Source organism: Phoenix dactylifera, unplaced genomic scaffold (genome assembly GCF_009389715.1).
Source record: "Phoenix dactylifera cultivar Barhee BC4 unplaced genomic scaffold, palm_55x_up_171113_PBpolish2nd_filt_p 000776F, whole genome shotgun sequence".
Classification (NCBI taxonomy): domain Eukaryota; kingdom Viridiplantae; phylum Streptophyta; class Magnoliopsida; order Arecales; family Arecaceae; genus Phoenix; species Phoenix dactylifera.
The window spans coordinates 30,184-47,901 of NW_024068147.1; the positions used below are offsets into that span (position 1 = coordinate 30,184).

At 40.7% G+C, this 17,718-nt stretch overlaps 1 protein-coding gene across 4 annotated transcripts in view; it reads left to right on the forward strand.

The window, feature by feature from the left end:
* The first annotated feature begins 2,248 nt into the window (after window positions 1-2,248).
* LOC120107153 overlaps window positions 2,249-17,718 on the forward strand; it is a 34,183-nt gene continuing 18,713 nt past the window's right edge. For 3 of the 4 annotated variants that reach the window (XM_039120327.1, XM_039120328.1, XM_039120329.1), the window contains exons 1-3: window positions 2,249-2,540; window positions 13,203-13,301; window positions 13,780-14,146. In XM_039120327.1, the coding sequence (XP_038976255.1) occupies window positions 2,398-2,540; window positions 13,203-13,301; window positions 13,780-14,146 (609 nt within the window). In that variant the 5' untranslated portion in view covers window positions 2,249-2,397. The remainder of the gene's footprint in view (window positions 2,541-13,202; window positions 13,302-13,779; window positions 14,147-17,718) is intronic. The other variant, XM_039120326.1, reaches the window with a different exon arrangement.

A 17,718-nucleotide genomic window follows, 5' to 3' on the forward strand; every position in this document is an offset into this window, starting at 1 on the left:
AGCATGCCAACGAACTAGTGAAGTTGGCTCGCTCCAATGTGCATGGTCCACTAAGGGTGGCAGCTAGAGCCTAGAGGTGGATTTGAGATTTCATCTCCTTTGTAGATGATTACTCAAGGTATGGTATAATTCTTTCTACGTTATCTTTCTCTACGAGCCGCGTGACGTGACCCTGCCTTCTCTCTTTCGGACTTCTTTCTATGCAGCTCAATAAGCGAATCTGTCCCGGATTCAATAAGTGCATCGCTTGATGAAAGTCGGATGAAATGGCAGTGATTTGAGAAGAAACTTTCAGACAACAGGGAACCCGATGTCGATGGCATCTGGTCTTGGCCGGATTGGATTTCTTTATGACTGACATGGTCGGATCTTGTCTCCCCACAATCTCTTTCTGGTTGAGGAACCGACCTGACTTCTGTTGCCACAAGTAAAATTACGATAAAAGATGCGATATGCGGATAGGTATATCGGCAAGGAACATTTAAATAAGTTTGATTCTTTACCGGATCGTAAAAACCTACTTTTCTAAGATCTCTTCCTTCTCTTCGGGATCGAACATCAATTGCAACGATTCGGTAGATGGCTCATTGGAATAGATGTCTATTCCAATTTTGAATTCTTTGTAAAGTTCAAGAAATATGGAACCATAGTGGAAAAGAGCCTTGGTAAGTTAATTAAAACTCTGCATTCAGATCAAGGAGGGGAGTATATATCTGTTGAGTTTCTGAGCTATTTAGCAGATAATGGGAGCCCACCATCTGGGCCAATCCAGTGAACTGCTTGGTAGACACCATGTAATCGAATCCTCTTTCAGTTGCTACAGTTATCCCACTTATGGATTCTAAGTGCAGACTAATGACTTATAGGGCTCTTTTTCTCACTTTATGATATCATTATGGTGGGAGACAATGTAGGCTATTGAAATTATTATGTGGCTGCTTTTTGGAAGTTTGGTCAACATTTGAAGTTCCTAACCAAAGGAACCACAGATTTTCTACTTTATCCCTGCAAACAAGTATGCTGATGTTTGTAACTTTTTCTTTGCCTGTCTGCTCATAAGTCATATATTTCCAGTGTGATTGATTTAAGAGGGATGTTACGACGAGTTCGGGTTGTATCTTTCGCACCAAAGAATGATTGATTTGCTTTCGTAGCATCAACTATTGGATCGTATCTTACACATATCTCAAAATATTCCAACCCTTTCTTCCATCTGTTCAAGGGTGAATCATTCTTTCCAGCAAAAACAACCCAAACCTTGTTAAGACATACATGCTCATCCAAGCATCATGCAGATAGTTTTAACTAATTTAGGATAGGGCTCATGCGCAACAATCCACAATATTAAAGGCTACAAATGGGTCGGGTTGACCCGTGATACGACCCATTTTGGAGGACCCGTAGAGCAGATCAGGTTCTAAAATTAGACCCGTTCTATTTTCCGGAGCAGGGCTGAGTTTACTGATTCAAACCCGAACCGATCCGGCCCAACGTATTTGAAATTTGTGTAATTTTGGATTTTCAAGCCTATGACTCGATCCGATCCGAATTTGTAAAATTATTTGGGTCTGCAGGCTGCAGCCCGCGAAAGTGCAAATAAGTTTTGAAGTCATTGATGGGTTGACTCGAATCAGACCAAAATTTTTTGGGCTGGGTCAGGGTTGTACATGGATTCGACCTGATCCGACTCGAATGATCCGTTGGATCAAAAATAGCAGTGGACCCGACCCGACCTAATTCTCTTTTTTATTTGGTTGGGTCTGGGTCCAAAATTAGTACCCGATCAAGGAGCCAGATTGAGTGCCTCCAATCCGACCCGACCTATTTGCACCCTTACATAAATACGAGAGTTTTGCTCAAATGGTTCTTGTAATCTTATTATGATTTTTGGAGGTCTCCTGCAGTGTACCTAATAAGCACCTGCAAAAAAAACTATGTAAATTGTTATTCTAGCATTTCCAATAATAGCTAATAATTCTCGTTATAGTAGTACTTATTTCAACAAGAATTTGACTATGATAAAAAATATTGCATAGTCGTAGGGCATTAGTCAAAAATTAAGTTCTGATCAAATTAAGTTTTTTATGTGCTGCGCGTACTAAATAACTAATAAATTAGTAATAAGATGAATACAAGTTACTTTTTTTGTTTAAAAAAAAAGTTTCAACTTTGGAGCTTCCAACTTTTCGTGCATACTATTTCTCACGAGCCTTTCACGTGCCAGACTCTGGTACCGTTCGGTTTTCCGCGTCCGCCGAGCTCGTTCCGCCCGTAACGCCCCTCGCCTTCAAAACTCTGCTCCCAATAAAGCTCGGAATTCCTCGGGCGACCGGTGGGGAAGCCACAGTCTGCATCATATATTCTGCAGGACCTTCCGTTCTTCGCCGCCGCTCTGCCATGAAATCTCTGAAGAAATCAGCGGTTCTCTACCACTACCCATGCCCGGACGGGGCGTTCGCAGCCCTCGCGGCTCACCTCTACTTTTCCGCCACCTCGCAACCCGTTTTATTCTTCCCCAATACCGTCTACGATCCTATCAGGTACTTCGATACTGTCAAGTCCAGGTTTCATCTAATTAGGAGTTAAGAAATTCTTGTTTTGGTTCCGATCTTACTGTACAGATTAACTTGTAAGTGAAAATCGAGGCCTGGAATGTAAAATTCTAAACCCTAGCTCTTAATATTTCCTCTAATTTGAATTACTTGTCTTTAAGTTGTAACTGTTTATTTGGAAGACAACCCCATCGCTAAATTTGGTTGATGGAAGGAATTAGCACTGTAACATTAAAGAAAAGGTGGTCCAATTGTTCTTACACTTGCTATCCATGCTCCTCTTTTTAATATTCTCTTATTTTTATATAGGGAAACTGGCAAGCAAAATTCATTCCTTCGGTTAGGGAAATTTGAGATCCAAAATGCAATATTAAAAACTAATTCAAACCCTAGAAGAAAAGATATTGCAACCAAGAACTATAAGGATTAAAAATCAGAATGATTAGCAGCGTAGTCATTGTTATCCACTGGGAATGCTCTATCCATGCTAGTTAAATGAACTAAAGGGAAAGAATTTCACTTCAAGTGTTTTTCGTTCTTGTTTTTTTCCTAGCCGGGAGTCTTACCAAAAGCAGGTCAGGTTGGGATAATAACCAGGTTATCTGGTATATACATACATACATTATATGATGGAAGCTCAAATGCAGAGTTCTCCATTCATCACGTTGGGATAAAACCAAGGTAATCTAGTACATATAGACACACACACACACACATATGTAATGGAAGCTTAGATGCAGAGTTCTCCATTCATCATGTGGACACTTGTATTAATGTATGCAGCATTTGCTCGATGGTCATTTAAGCTTATTGCTGTTTAGTCGAACTCCAAGTGGTTGGGAAACTATTAATTGTTAATGATTGGCTGGCTTGGAATTTGAGGAGTAATGCCCTTTTAGTGTCTGAGTTGTGGTTCATTGCATTAAATTCAATACTTCTTGCATTGAATTCATTTCAAGATGAATTCTGTCCTTTTTTCCCTTGTGTCTCTTCGTTTGCTGGTAGATATTCTATTTGGTCTATATCGAAAATATATTTTATTCCAGGTATTTATTGTGATGTGCACAGTTTGTGTTTGATTTAATGGTTGTTCAGAATTTTGCTTATCTTCCTTCTTGTTGGTGTTGAATAATATTTATATCCATAACATGTTGAATAATTAGAAATATAATATAATAGATATCATTAATTTATAGAGAAGAATTATAACAATAATGAATATAAGTTTTCAACTTGCCATGGAAAATTTCGTTAACTCTGTAGATGCTTTGTCAAATCAAATCCGTTAGTTTGTAGATTAAAATTTCAAAAAGCTTTCATAGTAGAATGCTATATTTACTAATTGAGATGCTGCTATATCGTATTTCAAGAATAGTTGGAAAAAAAATTATACCTCTTGTATCGTATGGGTTATATACTAGTTGGTATCTAAATGACTTTTCCAACTCAACTAGTTAGCACTGTCAAGATATGAAATCTCTATAAAATTGCGGGACAGCGCCATCTGGGGCATGGTGGTGGGATGACAAGGAGGAGGGAGTCGAATAGGGTAGAGGGAGATGAGGGCCAATGTCGTGGCGGTTGAGGTATTGCCAATAAAGGGTGCACTAAGGACCATTAGAAGAAGGAATTGAAAAAAGTGAAGTGATAGAAACTTGGCTGGAGTTCTATTTGAGGGCCTAGTTGGATATTCCTATAAGATTGGGCTGAAAATTCTGTAGGATTTGTAGATTGGGCTATCTATTTAAGCATGGCCCTGTATCAACCAAACACCACTCAGCCCAAATCTTATGGGAAGAAGGAAAAAACCTCCATAGGTCTTTCTTTCCTTCCTGCAACTCAAAGGCTAAGATTTAGGCTGGGTTTGGACAAGCTCTTAGAAAATGCTAGCTAAATGGGCAACAGGCTTGATTCCTACAGGTTTTTCAGTCCGATCCTGTAGGAATATTCAAATAGGCTCCAAATTTCCAAAAAAAACCGAATTATTTTACCTTGTATGATTGGTAATCTGGTAATCTAATCTTAACCTTCAATGTGACAAGAGATGGCTGAGATTGTGCATTTGTACGAGCTCATTGGAGTACTGTAGCAAAGCCCTATTTTGTGTAGTGTACTTTTTATGGAACCACAATTCGAGAGCCAATCATTATTCTTTGCTTGAGTTGTTGCTCGGGTTCGTATTATTCTTAGATGGGTATTCTTGGTTGAATGATGATGGCATGAGGCAAAGCACACGTGAATACTATGCCCCCATTCAATAACCTTTGCTTTCTTCTATCCCTTTAGAAAAGAAATGGGGGGAGGAGGAAGGGGATAGGGATTGATGCTTGATCGCTTTGTGGGTAATTGGCCTTTCAATGTCTTCAAGGATTTCTGCATCATATAGTCTATATTATATTTTCTTTTAATAATCTTTGGCTACTAATTATATTTTTTGTCAAAAGAGTAAAATACTATATAGACTTCTTTCTTCGTTAGGGTTTGCTGAACCGGCCCGAACTGCTTGGTTCAGGCCGTACTGAGCCGAACGGATGTGGGACCAGGTTGATTCGACTATGGTTTCGGAACTCATCTCAAATCGTTTTGAACCGATTTGAGCGTGGCGATTCAAAGCGGGAATAGTGCTTGGTTTGCACCAGTTTGAATCGATCAGTTTGCATTGGTTTGAATTGGTTCTCCCCTCCCCCACCCTTTTTAGCATTGGTTTTTTCAGAGCTGTCCTGGAGAAGCCTTCTCAGGCCCTCATGGTTTTTTCAACCTCCTTCCCCCAGACCAAAAAACGTGCTAATTTCGATGGTTCCAGTAGGATCCAACCCAAATAAAGGTATGTTTCCCCTTACCTATCTTATTTCCTCTTTTTTTCTCAATGTCGAACAATTGAAATTTCTAAAATAAGGGGAGGCAAGGTTTGTCGAACCGGTACCAGTACCTGTACCGGTCGGCGGCTAGTTTGGTTAGGTACTAGTTTAGTACGGTACCAGCACACAACACGCAATGGCGTGCCAGTTCTGAACTGGCACACCATTTTTTTAAAATATTTTTTAAGTTTGAGCTAATGGTAATCAAGTTTTTTCAATTTTTTCAATGATTTCAAGTATAATTTTATGTTACTTGATTTTTTTTGATGTTTCTATCCTCCTTCCCCTCCAAGGTACGCCGTACCGGTCCGGATCGGTGTACCGGTGGCCGGCCAGACCGGTACGGTACCGGTCCGGACCGGTACGTACCGGTCCGAACCGGTACCGTACTGGCCGGTACCGCGAGCCAGACATTTTTTTTTTTAAATGTTGTCTCTGTTGGATCTTAAATTAAGTGAAAATTGATGTTTTTTTTGCTTTTTTCATGATTTTTGATGTTTTTATATTTAAATTAAGGGTTGAAATTTGAAACATATATGATGCATGATTGCATGTTATGTTTTCCTCCCGTTCCAAATGATAAAATCATGCACATAAAATATCTTCAAATTAAGATACAATTATTTACATACATTTAAAATACTCTAGGATATCTAAAATCGGGACGAGTGCCGATGGCTCTCGTAGATATCTGGATCATAAGTATAATCAGGAGGAGGCAAATCAACCCAATCAGAAGGAACGCGCGCCAGGTTATAAGAACTGTCGGATCTCTCGCTCACGCTCTGGCTCTGAGAGGTGTCCTCTGATTGTGTAGGGGCCCATCCAAATATGGCGGAAGCAAAATCCAATGCACCATATCCATATTCGCCAGACTGAGGCTGTGGATAATAGAATCCGTATCCGTATGTTGTCGGATCTGCAGTCGTATCCTGTCTTCCTGAACGACCTCGAGGAGCCCGTCTTCTATATCCAATAATATCCTCACGAAATCTATCAGGTAGTCGACCGTGGTCCGTATCCTGTGTAGCACCCATAAATTGGGACTCATCGGTGAAATAAAGACCACTCTCCGGCTGTGTCTCATGAGTATCATACTGTCCTCCGCTCCCTCCATGGCTAGAAGATCCATCACCACCAGAACCTTCATCGCTGCTAGTCCAAGTCTCTTCCTCGACACTCTCCATTGGGATTCTTTGTTTTCCTTTCCTGGCCCTCTCTGTCTGGCTCCCCTGTGCCTTCGGCTGATCAGCTCTGGGAGTGCGTAGAATATTGCGCTCAGCCCATTGCTCTGGATCGACCCCAGCTTCGGTGGCTATGAAGGTAGCTGGTCGTGGAGGCGATCCTGGCTCGTCAAGCTCGGGCTCCTGCTGCTGGCCTACAAGCCAGCCGAGTAGTGGATCATCGTCATCAGCGGTGAAGGACCCGTAAATCGGATCTGTATACTTGAGCTCCACTTCCTTCTGAATGCACTTTAGCCTCAACCGCAAATTGTAATGCACATAAACAAGGTCGTTGAGGCGCTTTTGCGTCAAACGGTTTCTTTGTTTGCTGTGGATAAGGGCAAAGGTGGACCAATTGCGCTCACATCCACTAGAGGAGACTGTTTGGGAGAGGATCCGGATAGCTATCCGCTTTAGATTTCTCGCGGATCCGCCAAAATGCACCCACCATTCAGCTGCAAAAATATTTATGAAAATTACATATATGATAGTTCCATAATAGTAACTAAGTAACACCAGGTGAATGTTTTCCTGATGTGTCACGTACCTGGATTCATATTGTATTTGCTGATGACAGCCGCTCGTTGGCCAAAACTGTAGCTGCCCTCTCTAAATAATTTGCTCTATGAAAAATAAGCATAAGAAAACCATGTTAATAATTGAAGATGCCGATATACTTACGCATGCTGGTAATTACTAAATCATAATTACCTCTTCAAGACATAGGGCCGCTTTTTCTGGATCTGCCTCCATCTTGTAAATCACATTACGCAAAGCATCCAGAAGTGTTTTATCCATACCAATTCCATCTATGCTGTACTCAAACCGGAGGTTTAGGTAGTATGCTGCACATATACGAGACTATCTTAGGCTAATTATATAATTATATCCATCACTATAATTGTCACTATAATTATATCTTAGCTTACCTACTAGATGTAATTCTGTACCCATTTGCGCTCCCCACCGTTGCTCAATGATGTTGATGTATGACCGGCCATGTGCTGGATCTGCCTCCATAATCTGATCCTTTGCCTTGACCATCATGTGATACAAAAATTCCATCTGGGGATAGATCTCGCTATCTACAGCCCGTAGCACTTCATATAATGGTTTGATAGCTTTGACTATTGTAGTAGCCCGCTGCCAGAATGGCTGTCTCGTCACCAAGTCTTCTATCTTGCTCCCTTCAGTGCCGGCATAAGAATATTTACTATCATACCACTCGGAACTGGCAAACATCTGACGTAGGGCTCCTCTCTTCTCGAGTATGCTATCAAGTGCGATGAAGTTGGTAGCAAACCGTGTGACTCCTGGTCTCAGAATCTCTCCCCCTGCATACTTTCTCATCAATGAAAGGACCCAGTTATGGTTATAAATATACCTGGTAATGCGTTGGGCTGTCTCCACCGTTTGTTGCACCCTACGGATCTTTCCAATGTCCATCAACATAAGATCGATACAATGTGCAGCACATGGGGTCCAGAAAATATGTGGCCGCCGGTCCATCAAGACCTGCCCGGCAGCCTTATATTGCGGCCCATTATCAGTGACGACCTGCACGACATTCTCCTCTCCTACCAGATCAATCACATCCTCCATAAGTTTCAGCATGTACGAGGTGTTGTGCACATAAGCCGAAGCATCAATCGACTTGTGGAAGAAGGTCTTAGCATCACAGTATGTCAGGAAGTTGATGATGCTCCGCTTGGTCGGACCGGTCCAACCATCGCACATGATGGTTAGTCCATATATGGGCCACTTGCTCTTGTAGGAGTCAATCCAATTCTCCAGCTCCTCCTTATTGTTGTCAAGAAGCTCACCGTATATGTCCTTCGGGCCTGGAGGAGCTACACCGGGACCGGCAGCTTGTATGGCGGCAATGGCAGACCTGTAGTATGTATTGTCTGCCACATTCGCTGGGATGTGGCTGAAGTGAAACCAGGATCCAATAGCTCGCCACATAGTTTTCTTCTTATCCTTCATCCACATTGTGTCTACCCTCTGCTGCCTTGAATCTCTACTGGGGAGAGCATGCGGATCTACATCATGAATTGTCGCTCCTCGTGGAATTCCTCTAGATGATTTCTTTCGGCTACCAAAACTATCCAGCATAGATGCAATCCGGCCACGTTCTTTGCCGACGCCCTCCCTGACTGAAGTTGTCCTTAAAAACTCTGGATCTTGTCTAGTGCTCCTAGAACCGCCGCCCGACTCGTATGAAGAGGGCCCAAATCGAGCCCTATGCCTAGCCACCTCCTCCTGCTGCCATTGATCATCCAGGCTTGCATGCATTGCCGCCTGAATATCTGCCTCCTCCTCATCTAGATTCTCGACCTCCTCTGGCTCCCTAGAGTGATAAGAAGGTGGCTCTGCCGCTTGGCGATCGACCTCCGCCCTCTTCTTGGAAGCCATCTCCTTCGCTTCTTTAGCCTCAACGAGATTCTGCCTCATCAGCACACGAATCTCGCTAGGACAATTTGAGCACGTAGCAACCTTACCGGAATTTCCGGCTAAGTGTTGCTTCAACCTGGTTACCCCTCCTCCCTTGAAAACCTTGTCGCAAAATTTGCATTGAAACTGGTGTCTTTGCCCCTCACTTCCAAGTCTTCGCCCATAAGACCAGCCAATATCACGCTTTGCAGGGTTCATTTTTCTTGATAGCTCCATTTCTATCATAAAAGGACAACTTATAAAAAAATTAAGCTAATAAAGTAAATTTTTTCATTATCTTATTATTTAAGTAATTTATAAATTATTTTTTAAAATAAATTATTAACAAAATTAATGAAATAACATAGGACAAAAAAACCGCACCTTAAATAGTCTCCGCTGGATTTTTTGGGCAGGACCTCCTCCTCAATTTGTGGGCTATCTCTCAAATCTTCCCGTCTCTGATTATTCTTCAGAGGCTCATTCCTGAATTTTTTATTAACAACGCCTCTCGTTCGGCTTTTATAACCGAACGAGCGAGGGTGCTGTCATCAGAAAAGAAGTGGCCTCTCGGCCACTTCTTGTTTTTTTTTGATGGGAAGGAGTGGCCGGAGGCCACTTCCTTTCCCATCAAAAAAAAAAGCTATGGCCTCGGCCACAGCTTTTTTTTTTATTTCAAAGAAGTGGCCCGTGGGCCACTTCTTCCTTAAAACCACGCGCGGGCGCGTGGTTTTAAAAGCCACGCGCCACGCGGTGGTTTAAAAACCACAGCGCGTGGCGCTGTGGTTCCCCAAAAAAAAAAAACCCTGTTTTTTTTTTATTTGAAAGAAGTGGCCCGTGGGCCACTTCTTCCTTAAAACCACGCGCGGGCGCGTGGTTTTAAAAACCACAGCGCGTGGTGCTGTGGTTCCCCCAAAAAAAAAAACCCTGATTTTTTTTTTATTTGAAAGAAGTGGCCCGTGGGCCACTTCTTCCTTAAACCACCGCGTGGCGCTGTAGTTCCCACAAAAAAAAAAGGCTTTTTTTTTTTTTTGAAAGAAGTGGCCCGTGGGCCACTTCTTCCTTGAAACCACGCGTGGCGCGTGGTTTTTGAAACCACGCGCCACGCGGTGGTTTTAAAAACCACAGCGCGAGGCGCTGTGGTTCCCCCCCCCCAAAAAAAACACCGTACCGGTGCGAACCGGCCACCGACCCGAGGCCGGTACGGGCTTCGTACCGGCCGGTTCACAGAAGAAAACCGAAAAATACCGGTTTTCATCTGTTTCCGGTACCGGTCAAGGACCGGACCGGTACGTACCGGCCGGTACGGGCCGGTACGGCATTCCTTGCTCCCCTCCTTCTTCTCCTCCTCCTCCTTCTCTTCCTTCTCCTTCTTCTTCTTTTGTTGCTGCTGCTTCTGTTTCTTTTCCTTCTCCTCCTTCTTCTTCTCCTTCTCCTTCTTCTTCTTCTCCTTCTTCTCCTTCTTCTTCTTCTTCTTCTTCTCCTCCTTCCTTTTCTTCTTCTTCTCTTCCTCTCCTCCTCCCCCTTCTTGTTCTTTTTCTCCTCCTCCTCCTCCTCCTCCTGCTCCTCCTCCTCCTCCTCTTTCTTCTTCTTCTTCTTCTTCTTCTTCTTCTTCTTCTTTTTCTTCTCCTTCTGTTATAAATCAGTCTTCACAGCCAAACCGACCTAGTTCCATACCGGCTTAGCTTGGCACAGCCCGAACCGGACAGTTCAGGCCGGTTCAGTGGACCATGAGGGGAGGCCATGCCAATTTTTTTTATTTTGGCATGATTTCATGATATATTGTAGATTGTTAGATGATCCATAGATATACACAATTCCACAAAAATATTTATTTTTTAGATTATATATTATTTTTTAAATTAAAAAATATAATTTTCAATTAAAACTTAAAAAATTTCAAAAATAATTGTAAAACTAGAAGCTTATTTAGAGACATGTAAGCTAATCTCTGGCTAAATTTGGTGTCTGGTTATTCAGATTTTGATGCGATCATGTGCAAGCTACTCTGCAGATGACCTTACATGTAGAGTAGGATCCATAGATGTATGAGATTTCGAGTTGTGCTGGAATTTATTATCCATAGCCATAGACAACCCATGGCCTATATGGATATGGATATGGTGCATCTGAGGCATCTTCCGGTGGCTACTATCCTACGTATCTCGGAGCATCTTGCAGATCGAATTTTGCTGCTGGCATATTTGGATGGATCCTTTTACAGCCTTATTATCAGCCAGAGGACACCTCTCAGAGTCAAAGCTTTAGTAAGAGATCCAAGGCTGGTTATAAGCTAGAGTGTGTTCCTTATTGAATGAGCGTACAGGACTACAATACCGTTTGGTTAGAGGGGTGGGCTGATTTGCCTCTTGATTATGCTAATAATTTGGATATCTATGAGAGACAATGCCACTCAATGAGATTTTAGATATCGGTATGTATGTTGTATTTTAAATATATGTAATTGATTGTATCATTTTATATTTTATATCTCATTAATTGATTTTAGAAAATTTCATGTTTCTTCTTTTTGCATGCAACATCTCACTAATCATTTTATATTTTGCATTACTCTAAAATATCAAGAGGCATTATTTAGGATGTATTGAGATCACAGAAACATCAAAAAATTCAAGAAACATCAAGTTATATTTAAAATTTTTGAAAAAAATTGATTCTCATTAATTCAAACTTAAAAAAATATTGAAAAAAATGGCATGCCTGGCACACCATTGCGTACCATGTGTTGGTACAGGACCGAACTAGTACCGTACCAAGCCGGCTGCTGATCGGTACGGGTCCCAATACCAGTTTGGCAGACCTTAGTTAGGAGAATAGGAACCTATGCCCAAGTTGTTGCTTGAGTTCCTACATTCCTTAGATGAGAATTCTTGGTAGAATGACGAATGAGTGAGGCAAAGCACAAGTGAAGACCATTCCACATTCGACAGCCTTTGCTTCCTTCAAATCATCCATTTAGAAAAGAAAGGGGGTAAAAAGGTGGGAGGTGATTGGGATTGATCACTTAGTGGGTAATTGGCCTTTTAATCTCTTCAAGGATTTCTACAGCATATATGTTGGATTATATTTCCTTTTAATAATCTTTAGCAAGCTGTTACATTTTCTGTCAAAAGAGTAACCAATTACTTTATAGAGTTCTTTCTACATAGAAAAATATGAAGCCATAACACTAAGTAAGCCCAAAATCAAGGTTCACCATGCCGGTACTGGAGCCCATACCGTTCGGCCAGTGGCATGGTTCGGTACGCCCCCATGTCATTTCATGTCGGGCCCGTACTGACACAGTAGAGAGGGCGAGGGAGAGGGAGAACATGAGAGAGAAAAAGAGGAGGGAGGGGGAGGGGGAAGGGAAGAGGGAAGAGGGGCTCCGAAGGCTACTGGAGGGCACCAAAGGGCCCCAGAGAGCCGGAGGGGCTTCACCCTCCGGAATCCTGTTTCATTTGAAATAGAGGTCTATCGGGGCTTCTTTTTTTATTTTGAAAATTTTAAGTCAAGTCGGTAAGGGGGTTACCGACTTTACTTAAAATTTGGGCTCTTTTTTATTTTGAAAATTTTAAGTGAATCCGACAAGGGGGTTACCAATTTCACTTAAAATTTCTAAAATAAAAAAGAGGCTCCGACGGACCCTTATTTTGAAAGAAATAGGGGTTTGGAGGTGGAGCCCCTACTCCGGCCTTCTGCAGCCCTTCGGCAGCCTCTAGCAGCCCTCCCTTCCTCTCTCTCTTTTCCTCTTTTTCCTTCTCCCTCTCCCCCTCCTGCTGGTTTCTCATGAATGGCGGAACCATCCTAGTTCGCCGCTAGCATGGCTCAGTATGCCCCGAACCGGATGGTTCGGGACGGTTCACATTCCTTGTCTAAAGGTGACCCACGTGAGACCCAAAATAGTCACTAGAATTGCTAACGTATCAAACAAATGTCAACAAAATGTGGAGGAAAAAAAATGATGTAAGTGCTTTTCATTTTGTGGTGGAGGTCAAAAATTCATTTAAGTATGCTTCATGCAATTGTAAATTTCCCTTGCAAATATTTATATAATTTGGGCTCAGACATAAAACTGAGAGAATCAAAACTAGGGCCATGCATAACTAATACTATGTGAGTGTTTTTGTTTCCAGGGTGGACACTCTTCCTTTAGAAAAGCTCGGCAATGTTTACCTCCTGGATTTTGTGGGACCCTCTGGATTTGTAGCTGAAATATCTTCAAAAGTTGAGAGGTCAGTCTCTTTGTTTTTATGTCAGTCTCCCCTTATTTGTTGATATTGTTTCTTGCCTATTCTAATATATGTTATGATTTAAATCACAAGTTTAGATGCATTACTTACAGTTGTTAGCATGAATCAAATTTAAAAAAGATCATAAGAGTCACTATTGCGTCATGATGTTTGGTAGATATACCCTACTTAAGACTAAAAATGGGTTTATTTGTTGCTTATAATTGCTAAAATAGATCTTATTAAAATATTGTAAAGGTGACTAGCATGTAGGTGTTTGATACAAAACCCTACACAAAAGAAAAAAAATCAGGTTAGTTGGTTTTACATTTTATGATGGTAGGGTTTTCTGCCTGCATCATTTTGGTTGTACTTTTTGACCATGATGTAGTCACTTTACATCACCTTTTGGTAGTTAGTAGTGCTGACTTCCAAATTTAATAATTCTTATTGTCTATTATTTTGTCTTCTTGTTTTCCAGCGTGACAATCTTGGATCATCATAAGACTGCATTTGAAACTTTGTGTGGAAATGCTTCCATTGGAAATAATGTGGCCAAGGTCATAGATATGAAACGAAGTGGTGCTACAATTGCATTTGACTTCTTTAGGGAAAAGCTTTTAGCAAGAAGTAACAATTCAGAAAATCATGCGGTGGGCAATAATGCTGTGGCTGGGGCAAAATTTTTGCCTGACAGCAAGTTTGAAAGGGTTGGTAGGCTTTTCAGATATATTGAAGATGCAGATCTGTGGAGGTGGGCTCTTCCATATAGCAAAGCTTTCAGCAGTGGCTTAAAAGATATGGATATAGAGTACAATATCAATGTGAACTCAGCTTTATTTGATCAGGTAATGACTTACTTTGAACATTTGCATGTCATTGTTGTGTGATTAATGACTATAGACATGAGGTGGACTTCTATGATTGTCTTACCATTGTTATCAGCTGATTAACACTAATTGTTAAAAATGCTTCACTTGTTTGCTTATTTATTTATGTATTTTGGTTTTGATTTGGCTAGAAGCCTAGAACCCATCCTGTTATTTATAAAGGAAATAACGTTTGATCTGGTTTGCTTGATAACTATTATCTAATTGCTACACAGATGTAACATCTATAAATTATGCATAGGAAAATTTAGAAACATAAAAACGGAAATGGAACCTCTATTATTAGCCCAAGAAGTGAAATGGGTCACAACTCACAACAAATAATTCTGGGATCCATCTGGTTGAGTATAAGAGAGAACAATTGCAAAGGGTGGCATCATATTATGTTGTCTTTTTATGGAGTGGGATATGAGATAGCTAATTCAATTATATCAGAAGTTTTGTTTTTTGTAATTGGTATTTTGTAGGAATTGGCAAGAAATCAGTAATAAGATTCAAAGTCTATAGTGGACCCCTAGCAGTAGTGGAGCCAGGATTTTGGTGTTAGGGGCAATTTATTGGTGGATTGAATGAAAATCATTTCCGTCCATTGTACGATCCGCTGTTTTCTATCTCATCGTTCCTCATTATGTCCAGAAACCCATTAACTTATTAAATAACCTATCGAACAAATTTGGTTAGAGAAAAAGATTTAACATCAAAATCTCATTGAAACAGATATTAGTACTTGAATAAAAGATTGTGTCTACACTCTACACTGAGCAAAAGCAGATCTTCTTCTACCATATATCTGTCAGAGGACAATGATACAACCACATCCATGATCAGGATCAAATACAAAATCAAGAACATAACATAAATAAACTAGCAAAAAAACATGGAGAGTTATCTTAAAAAGAAAAGTAAGGAAATGGTTTTGGGGAAACAAGGTTGATACTTGATATCTTGTTAGGTTTGATTATCATTTTTAAGCATAAACTATATTATGGCTGTTGACTTTGTTTTTTCCCCCTCATTGTGAAGCTAACAACAAAATACTGACTATCCTTTTGTTATTTCTTTCGTCCTTGCCTTTTGTAACCTCTTCTTTCATCTCTTTTTCTTCTTTAATCTCTTGAACACAAACCAAGAACAACCCCCTACATGATCTCTCTTAAATCCAATCAGATAGGAATTGCAGATGCGACAAGATCAGGGCAGTTTTAATGGGGTCATGATCACTAACTACATGCCTGTATAGGGGGTCCTGCAAGCTATATATAATTCAGATATTAAATGATTTCCATCAAAATTCATTCCTAGATCTGATATTATGTCTCTGATGAACATAACATTTTATGCATCTGTGCATCCAACCCAAGGTCCACCGAATCGGTACCGGGATCCGTACCGATCGGCTGGCGGGTCGATATGGTACTAGTTCGGTATCATACCGACATACGGTGCGGAACCGATATGCTTAATTTTTTTTAAGTTTTTCAATTTTAATTAGTTAGTAATCAATTTTTTCAACTTTTTCAATGATTTTAAATATAATTTGATATTTTTGATATTTCTATGATCCTAGTATAACCTAAATGATGCATCTTGTTGTTTTAAAGTGATACAAAATATAGAATGATTAGTGAGATATTGCATGTTACAAGAAACAACATGAAATATTCTAAAATCAACTAGTGAGTGGAAAATATAAAATAATACATATATATATTTTAATTACAATATATATATTGATATCTAAAATTTTGTCGAGTGGCGATGTCTCTCGTAAATATTCAGATCATTAGCATAGTCAGAAGGCACATCAGCCCACTCCTTTAATCAAGAGTTGTTGTAGTCTTGTGTCTTCATCCCATAAGGAACACATTCTAGGTTATAAACACATTTAGGTCTCTCGCTGAAGCTGACTCTAAGAGGTATCCTCTAGCTGATAATACAACTGTGAAAGGACCATCCGAATATGCCGGTAGCAAAATCTAACCCATAAGATGCTTCCGGCTGCGTAGCATAATAGCTACAGAAAGACGATGCCTCAGACTCGCCATATCCATATCCATATTCGTATGGATCATAAGTTGCCTATAGCTGCGGGTGATAAGATCCCGTATACGACTTGGAACCTGAGACATCTATGGATCCTACCACGCGCGAGGTCATCTACAGTTGCATTGTATTCTTTTAAATGATCTCGAATAGCCCATATTCTATATGCAATCTTATCATCGCAGGCTCTACCAGATTATGCATTGTGGACTGGTCCCTATCTTGTATAGCATGCGTAAACTGAGGCTCACCGGAGAATCAAAGACCACTTTGCAGCTATCTTATAAACGGTAGTCTCATGTCCTCCACTCTCTTCATGGCCAGGAGATCCATGACTGCCATAACTGTCATTGTTGCTGCTCCTGGTCTCTAAATGTAATGAACTGGCTCCTTCACATCTCCATGGGGACTAAACCTGCCTTTTCTTATCCTTTTTTGGTGCGCCGAGCAACTGTCTACTTATCCCTTGTGCCTCTCTTTGCCTAGCTATGCTAGAAGGATGGATGTCATCTTTTTGACTAAGTCGATTGGGTACTGTGGTGGCCTTGTCTAAGCATCTCTCGATCATATTTCTGAAAGAATGTCTCGGACAAGGAGTCGTGATAATTGGCTCCTTAGTGACCCTTGTGGCTATGACTAATCAATTGGAAGGATGCGTGGAATGTTGCGATCTGCCCATTGCCCTGCATCGATCCTAGCCTCGCTAGCTATGAAACTGGCCGGTTGTGGAGGCGATCTTCGCTTATCAAGCTTTGGCTCTTACTGCTGGCCCACAAGCCATCCGATCGTAGGATCATCCTTATCGTCAACGAAAGTATTATGGATTGAATCTGTTACTTTAGCTCAACTTCTTTTTGAATGCACTTCAGCCTTAATCTCTGATTGTAGTGAACATATACAAGGTCGTTGAGGCGCTTCTGTGTTAGGATTTCTCTGCTTGCTGTGGATGAGGGCGAAGGTGAATCAGTTGCTCTTACAATTACTCGAGGAGACCATCTGGAAGAGTATGTAGATATCTAGCCGCTTAAGATTTCTCGCGGACAAACCAAAATGAATCCACCATTCAACCGCAGAAAAATTTACATATAAGATAGTATCATATTAGTAACCATTTAACGCCCAATAATAGTTATCGTTGATGTGTAATATACTTGGATTTATATTTTTTTTACTTACGACAACTCTCGAGACTCCAAAGCTGTCAATGCCCTCCCTAAATATTTTGATCTATAAAAAAGAATCGTGTTGTAATATGCTAATAATTGAAGATACCAGTTAACTTATACATATTACATAAGTTAACTTACACATATTACTTAAGTTAACTTACCTCTTCTAGACATAAAGCCGCGACTTCTTGATCATGCTCCATCTTGTAAATCATATTACGCAGAGCAGCCAGAAGTTCGTCATCCATATCGATTCTAAGTACGATATACTGAAACTTTGGGTTTAGGTAGTATACTACAGATATAGTTCGTAATTAT